Source organism: Bombina bombina, unplaced genomic scaffold (genome assembly GCF_027579735.1).
Source record: "Bombina bombina isolate aBomBom1 unplaced genomic scaffold, aBomBom1.pri scaffold_400, whole genome shotgun sequence".
NCBI lineage: Eukaryota > Metazoa > Chordata > Amphibia > Anura > Bombinatoridae > Bombina > Bombina bombina.
This window is the reverse complement of record NW_026513070.1, coordinates 287,886-297,035: the sequence shown is the minus strand read 5'-3', so window position 1 is coordinate 297,035 and position 9,150 is coordinate 287,886. Positions and strand designations below refer to the sequence as shown.

The 9,150-nt window shown below is 34.8% G+C and overlaps 1 protein-coding gene across 1 annotated transcript in view; it reads left to right on the top strand.

The window, feature by feature from the left end:
• The first annotated feature begins 3,923 nt into the window (after positions 1 to 3,923).
• Positions 3,924 to 9,150, top strand: part of CUNH17orf67 (chromosome unknown C17orf67 homolog) — a 115,063-nt gene continuing 109,836 nt past the window's right edge. Inside the window, exons 1-2 of the mRNA XM_053697207.1 lie at positions 3,924 to 4,138; positions 7,195 to 7,295. Coding sequence (XP_053553182.1) covers positions 4,084 to 4,138; positions 7,195 to 7,295 — 156 coding nt within the window. The 5' untranslated portion in view covers positions 3,924 to 4,083. The remainder of the gene's footprint in view (positions 4,139 to 7,194; positions 7,296 to 9,150) is intronic.

The window sequence follows — 9,150 nt, the reverse complement described above, 5'->3', positions numbered from 1 at the left end:
TAGCCGATCTTAGGTATGACTGGGGAAAGAATTTAGATCAGATGCTAATTGTGTTTTTCCAAAGTTTGTTTGTTTGTTTTTATTCCTTATTTTTGGAGGAGAAACCCCCCCCCCAAAAGATTATAATACAGTTTATTTGGATTCACAATAGTTACACTGAAATAACTGTAATTGTCAAAAGGGAATAAGTGCAGAATAAAACAAAAATAACGGTATGGTGACATTTTAAAGATTGATTATTAGGGGCCTATTTATCAATCTTATTTAGACTCGCAAGACCGCTGCTCCATAACCTGTCCGCCTGCTCTAAATGCGGAGGACAGACATCGTGGAAAATCAACCTGATCCAATATGATCGGTTGATTGACACCCCCTGTGGACGATTGGCCGCAAATCTGCAGGGGGTAGTATTGCACTAGCAGTTCACAAGTACTGCTGGTGCAATGATAAATGCTGAGAGCGTATGCTGTCTGCATTTATCAATGTGCAGCAGACATAATCCGCAATATCGGATCATGTCCGCTCACATCATAATAAATAGGCCCCTTTATCTGTACAATATAACTCTTTCCCATATCCCCCAATATTTATTTTCTTCACCCTTAAAGGGACACTGAACCCAAAATCTTTCTTTCATGATTCAGATATAGAATACAATTTTAAACAACATCTTAATTTACTTCTATTATTTAGTTTGCTTCATTCTTTTGATATCCTTTGTTGAAGAAATAGCAATGCACATGGGTGAGCCAATCACACAAGGCATCCATGTGCAGCCACCAATCAGAAGCTACTGTGCCTATCTAGATATGCTTTCCAGCAAAGGATATTAAGAGAATGAAGCAAATTAGATATTAGAAGTAAATTAGAAAGTTGTTTAAAATGAAAAGCTCTTTCTAAATCATGAAAGAAAAAATGTGGGTTTCTTGTCCTTTTAAGCCTGAATGCTAGGCGTGGAGTCTCATCCAGGTGAAGGCGTATGGTAGTTTTGAGATGGATTAAAGCTACAGTTTAAACTTCAATGGATTGTATAGAGCATGGGATTTTAAACAGCATTCCAATTACTTCTGTTATCAATTTTGCTTAATTCTTGTGGTATCCTTTGTTGAAGAGTAATCATAGGTGAGCTCAGGAGCATGCACGTGTCTCTAGCCATCTGGCAGCAGTGCTTTCAATATTGTTTATAGCAGTGTTATACATAGATACAAACACTGCTGTCATAGACTGCTAATGACACATCAACTCTCCAGAGCTCTTATCAGCCTACCTAGCTTTACTGCTAATTAAAGATATCAAGAGAGCAAAGCAAATTTGATATTAGAAGTAAATTGCTAAGTTGTTTTAAATCACAAGCTCTGAATCATGAAAGTTTAATTTTGACTTTTCTGTCCCTTCAAGGCCAGGAACAGAGAGGGATGTTACCATGTAGGGTCAAGGTAAGTATTCAGCACTGTAAGAGAAGTAGTGAATTTCCATATTATGGGGAGGGGGGGGGGGGAAATTATCATAAAATGTACGTATTTATTTCCTTTGCTATGTTCTAATGTTGGCACACAGCAGTCATGTTCTCTGTGCCAGTCATGTTCTCTGTGCCAGTCATGTTCTCTGAGCTTTTTTTTAGTAGCATCTATATTTTTAAGTGAGTAACAAATAAAGGGCATACCCTTAGTATCACCACCAAACAATATAACTTTCTTACTGGATAGATGGCGAGAGCCTTAGGTTAAGGTGACCAGATTTTTAAAATTAAATCCAGTAGTTTATGGGTGTTAGTGTACTTTTTATCACTTTATTTAAGAGTTTTATGTTACGGCGTTAGCCCAAAAAACTCTTAACTACTGACTTTGAAATGCGGTAGGAGTCTTGGCAGGAGAGGGTGTACCGCTCACTTTTTCCAAGACTCGTAATACCGGCGTTAGGCAAATCCCATTAAAAAGATAGGATATGCAATTTACATAAATGGATTTGCGGTATGCTCGAGTCACTGAAGAAAAGTGAGCGGTACACCTGTACCTGCCAGACTCGTAATACCAGTGGGCGTTAAAAAGCAGCATTGGGACCTCTCAACGATGCTTTTTAAGGCTAACGCAAGACTCGTAATCTAGGCGTTTGAGATTCTAATATAAAATGTTTATTGTGTAGTAAAACAACTTTGCAATACAATTTCATTATTTCATTATTTATTTTGACCCCTTTCTAAAGTGCAGGTCAGAATTCAAAAACCTAACCATGAAACACATTTTTTTTCATAATTGGCATCAGCAGGGATTGTCAGTTAAGGAACTGAAAAACTGTGATAGTTTTGCTAAGACAGTCATTTGTGATTAGCTGTAGCTGCTCCTCTTTATAGTGATGGTGGATTTTGACTATTGAAAAATAATTTCAGCAAATACAAAGCAAAAGGGGTGAGTTTGGTAAGTTTTTTAAAATAAAGTTACTATGAGAAATCTGATCTTGATTGATTTTTCTTTTTATAAAGGCTCCATAAGGTTATTTGCTGCTTGAGGAAGCAAGTTGAACTTGCGAAACGCATCCAGCATTGTTTTTATTTCGTGTAACACATTTTATTAAACCATTTCCAAGTGAACTTGGGAAGTTTTTTAAAGTAAATTAAACTCCCTAATTCTCTGATGAAGCACATGTGCCCATGCGCAAAACGCGTCAGATAGTAGGAGTTTCCCCTTCTTATAGTCTACCTGAATAAATCTACCTCTGCACTGGCAACGGGCTCCGGTAAATTTTCTTCTTCATTATTGCAAATTTTAAAAATAATTTGGTTATCCTGCTTGGTGATTTTTTGATCGTTGGGGGACTTCCAATTTTATCCACACAAGTGACCTAGCCTGACGAGGTGAGCTAGCTGGGGAGCTCTTGAGTACCCAGGTTGCCCAAATTCCACTTTGAGATAAGTGCTACAACTTTGTGAGTAACCTATATAAGGGGAACCTGAACCAAGGAGCCTGAACGCAAAGTTATTGTGCCATTGGAGCAGCCTTTTTTTCTTTCTCATTTCAGCTTTATATTATATTCCATGAAGTGTTGATCGTGGCATCTTTCACCATTTATCAAATTGTATTTGTTCTCTTGGTATCTTTTGTTGAAAGCATATCTAAATATGCTCAATAGTAGCAATGCACTACAGGGAGCTAACCTATGAAGCACATATGCCCCTTGTCATTGGCTTATCAGCTGTATTTAGCTAGATCTCAGTAGCAAGCAATAGTGTAATCAATAATTGCTCTAACACATTAAAGGGACAGTCTACCCCAGAATTTATATTCTTTAAAAAGATAGATAATCCCTTTATTACCCATTCCCCAGTTTTGCATAACCAACATGGTTATAGTAATACACTTTTTTCCTCTGTGATTACCTTGTATCTAAGCCTCTGCAGACTGTTCCCTTATTTCAGTTATTTTGACAGACTTGTATTTTAGCCAACCAGTGGTGACTCATAAATAACTCCACGGAAGTGAGCACAATGTTACCTACATGGCACACATGAACAAACACCCTCTAGCTGTGAAAACTGTTAAAATGCATTCAGATAAGAGGCGGCCTTCAAGGGATTAGAAATTAGCATATGAGCCTACCTAGGTTTAGATTTCAACTAAGAATACCAAGACAACAAAGCAAATTTGATGATAAAAGTAAATTGAAAAGGTTTTTTTTTTTAAAATGACATGCCCTATCTGAATCATGAAAGTTTAATTCTGACTAGACTGTCCCTTTAAAGCATTTTTTTCACCTTTTTATCCCTTTAAGTACAACCCCCTTATTAAAAGAACATTGGGGATGAGCTACCGGGGGCACGTACATGTCTTGTCATGTGAATTGCACGCTTTTACATGTATACAAATTTTATTAGCGTGTAACCAAACCATACATGCAACTGAGCTTTTCTTGCCACATGTACAGTTCCTGGATTTCCATCTCATGTGCTCAGGCTGCATCAAAAACAGCATATTTTGGAGGTCTCTGGGCATGAACAAACAGTCAAAGCTGACGTAGGCCTCATAAGAGATTCTTTCCCTGGTAGATGCGGCTCATTCCTGAAAAGGCAGAGAGACAGCAGACAGCAAAATGAAGACCTTTGTGGCTTTAGTCCTGCTGACCGTGATTCTGACTATTTTTACTGGTAAGTGTATTAACTGTTTTATATAGATTATGATTATGATTACTGACAGCAACATTGTAATTTTAACAGTTTTTAAATGTTGAAAGAATTTGTCATTTACATATTTATATGGTCATTATATATATATATATATATATATATATACACACATACACACACATATATATATAGTGTGAGTATCTTATCAAGCAAAAAAATAATATATATACATATATATATATATATATATATATACGGTGTATATATATATATATATATATATATATATATATGATATAATATATCTCCAATGTGTCCTACACTCACAGCTTGTATCCACACCTGCCTGTATATATGTATATATAAATATATATATATATATACATATCTATACACTATATATATATATATATATATATATAAATATATGAAAATACATTTGTATATATGTGTGTACTATTGAGTATTAAGCAATAGCATTATATTTTGCTTGCATTGGTCTAATGAATATGATATATTATGCTTTATGATATGCGTGACATTTTTCTTATAACATAACTAGTTACATCTGATGGACAGGGCAGCCAATTCTATCCACTTGACCAAATTTTTTTTATTGAGGCACCACCAGAAATGATTTTACTTTGTTAAACAAAACCATTTTGTAAGAGGCACGGGTTTGGTAAACAGGTTTAAAATTCCACTTGTGGCTTGTGGAATGTGATATCCCAGGAGGATGAAGACTCCATGAAAGAAGACTTTGTCTATTCACTGGCAGGCTGACTGCAGGTATTTTACAGCAAACATAACCCCTTCACTTCTAGCGAATCTTAATAATATTGGTGTCTTTCAATTAAAAGGAACAAGTGCAAACAGACCACTCAATGTCATTTTTACTATCTTGTTAATTATTGTAGGATTGAAAGGAATAGGCATATAGATTGCAAGCCCTTTGGTTTCCTTTCTTGTTTAGTCTCACAGTATAGATTTGTTTAAGTGATACACAAAAGCACATATACCTAGAATTAACAACCACAATATTATTTTTACTTTAACAATGTCCAACCCGCTCCCCTCTACCAACGCTGCTCCCCTCTACCTATCCTCTCTAATACACAAGTATACTCCAGCCCGTCCACTAAGATCCAACAATGACCTGCTCCTTGCATCCGCAACTATCACCTCCTCTCATGCTAGACTGCAGGACTTCTGTCGTGCAGCACCTACCCTCTGGAACACTCTCCCTCGTGCTGTCAGGCTTTGCCCTAATCTTTCTTCCTTTAAATGCTCCCTGAAGACTTTTCTGTTCAGAGAAGCCTACCACCCAACTCAATAATAAATTAATTTCACTTACCTAATATTTCCCTCATCTAACTCTGTATTAACATCCTTCTCAATCTTGCAGTCCTCACCACCTGTTTCCCAACCTCCTACCCTTCTAGATTGTAAGTTCCCAAGGGAATAGGGCCCTCAATCCCTCCTGTATGTGTTTGTAAATTTTGTCCTGTCTCTTACAAGTCTTGTATTGTTTTATTTAAATGAATTGTATCCATGGACAGCGCTGCGGAATATGTTGGAGCTTCATAAATAAAGTATAATAATAATAATAATGTCAGTGTCTAGTATGGCAAATTACCCTGTTTTTATTCTGGGCCAATGATAAATATGTAAAGGTAGAGTTAAAGGGAAATTAAAGTCATTTTTATATACGCATAGTACATATAATCATCACTGCAACATTTTAAATCAGCATTTAGTTATGAAAAAAATGAAATTGTTTTGCATTCCTGGGAAACACTGCTTGAGAAACTGTATGTTTTGTTTATCTTTTCTACTTTGTTGTGGCCAGTTATATAAATGAGTTCCTGCACTGATCGAACAATCACTGTGTAGAATATTATTAGGGTCAGGGTTTCAGATCCATCAGGATGCATGCCAGGAGCTTTAGCATAGAGATGCATACATATACATGTCTAAATATGTCTATGTATATATATATATATATATATATATATGTTGTACATATGTATTTATGTATGCATATTAGTATATATGTATTTACAGACATTTAGACACACATAAACACATAAATACAGATGTACACTCATATTTTTAAATAAATATTCCTATACATTTATAAACATGTATATGTACGTATATATATGTATATATATATATATATATATGTGTGTGTGTGCAAAAAAACATCATATATATATATAAATATGTATTTATGAATAAATAGAACATATTCTTGTATGTGAAGAACACTGGAATGTGAAATATTCATATTTTCATGTTGGGTTAGCACACTCGAGAATATGGGATGGGTTTGCGCACGAGTAGGATGTTAGGTTTTTCCCCCCACTTTTTTTGCTTCATTGCCTTCTATGGGGAAATAGGTTATCGCGTGCACAATATTTTAGGTTCTTTGGGTTAGCACGCATGCAAAACAGTTTAGTGTTAACTTCTAAAACAAGCACTACCCACGCGCGCAAAAACGTATGGGGAGTTTAATTTAAAGTTAAATGTCTTTTTAAGATCTTGAAGTTACATTAACATATTTTTTTTCCTGTACGTATCAGATATTAGTCCTTGCATTGCACACAAAAATGTTTTAATATAATTTAAAATTGTGGGTTTTTCATCACAATTTGCAATGTTTTGTAGACCAGTGGCACACCCCTTGGAAAGCCACCTGAGTGTTATTTTTTTACCTCCTTTATTGTGGCTTATTAGGGACACAAAATATATATATATATATTTATATATATATATATACATTATATATATATATATATATATATATATATATATATATATATATATAAATGAACTTCTGCACATATCAAACAATCACTGTGCTGCAGGTATGTCTCTGAATTCCCTTCCCCAAAACTCACTCTACCTTTGGCATTATAAAAAACCCTTGATTTTCTTTTATTCCATTCATTGATTAATGTAGCCTTGCTAGAATGAAAGTTTAGTCCCCCCAAGATTTATCTTTGTTTACAAAATATAATAACTAGGTGCTGGCATATTAATATTTTACATATACATTTACTATTTTTATGTAGATGCTTCACCAATATTGCCAGAAAAAGAAGCAAAGCAGATCCTAAGGGGCAAGCGTTCATATAGAGAGAGGAAAGCCGGGCATTCTGATGAGCCAATGAGGGTAAGTTTTGTATCTACTTTTTCCCCCCATATTCTTATTATCATTTGTTGAATAGCATACCAAGGTAGACACATTTGTATGCATGTAGTAGTGCTATAACAAGAAGCTCAAACACAGATCTCTTTTTATTCCTTTTATAACCATGATTCTTCAAGGGTTGACAAATAGATTTTTAGATAAAGTTTTTTTTTTTTTTATTGCCTTTGGTTTCTTATATAGCTGAATATATATATATTTTTAAAAATAGTTGACAAGTATATATAACATTTATGATCTAGCTAGAATATTTAGGAGCCAGAAGTAAACTTTAACTCCTGGGATTTGTCAAGATCTGTTTAAATCTACAATGGTTGAGTAACTATACACTTGAATTAATAGCATAATGTAAAATAAATTGATTTAATGCTCATTTGTGCAACATACATTGAATACTTAATATTGGCTTAAATTTTAGTCGGGTGGTCATTAAAATCACCTGGCTGGTGTGCCCATTAAATAGGGCTTGGGGAGAACACTGATTTAAATGGACACAGTTCAAAATTAAGTATTTAATCTCCAGCTACACTCTCCTCACTGGGCTCTCCCGGTTAAATCAGTTTCCTTACTCTTGACACTTTGTGACTGGGGAGTTTTGACAGACCAGGGGCGGAGTCAGAGGTTTGTAGGAGGAGTTAGAATGTCTTATTTGTCAATTTTGGGTGCTCTAGGGGTGTGGCTTGATATTTCTGGGCATGTGTTACGCAGTGCCCACATATACAATTTTAAAAAGAAGGTGAGGTCAATTTGAGACAATACTACATAATGCACAACAGCTGGGTGCTCTGTATATTCTATGTTGCTGATTCACCAAAGAATGGCTAGATTGGGGAAATTTAAAGAGACATCACCACCATTTTTTATGATTCCGATAGAACATGCAGTTTTAAGAAAGTTCCCTATTAACTTATATTATCGAATTTATTCTCCTGTTATTCTTCGTTAAAAGAGAATACCTTAGAAGTTAGCGTAAACGTGTTTTGAGCACTATATGGCAGCAGTTTTGCAAGAGTGGAGTGCTTTTGAATACTAGCTGGCAGCAGAGTTTGCACTCATTGTTAAACATATTCATGCACAACTACTACTACCAATTAGTTTCCCAGAAATGTACAAGTCCTCAGCCTACCTACCTACCTGCATTTCAACAAAGGATACCAAGAGAATTAAGTCAATTTGATACTAAAAGTAATTAGTACATTTTCTAAAAATTGTATTCTCTATCCAAATCATAAAAAAATATAAAATAAGGATTCATGTCCCTTTAATGATATAACTGCATAGAATAACATAAGAACTGACGTTAGTGAGGCTGTTGATATCCCTATTTTGCTGACAGGCCTAGTGCATACTGAAAGCTAAGGTCTAGTTTCCATTGAGGTGATAAAGTTTGGAAAATGGTGGTACCATAAAAATTCTCCACAAACTTTAATAGAGATAAATGTTTTTACCACCAGTTTCCCCTATATATAGGCTGACCATATTGCCGCTTTTAAAAGGGACACATATGAAAAATACATATGTCAGGGCTGTTTAAAGAAATACTATAATAATGTTCTGTTATAAGAACCCTGACATATTTTTCATATATGTCCCTTTTTAAAGCGGCAATATGGTCAGCCTAACTATATACCACATCAATGGAAACTAGGCCTAAGTTAGAAGTAATCAGAACCACCTTATCTGTGACACAAAAGCTTTGTACTGTGCCAACACATAGCAAGTCAGGTGTATTTGTTTTCATAGCAAAGGAAAACTAATATTTGTTTTATTATTATTATTATTATTATTATTATTATTATTAACAGTTTATTGGAATAGT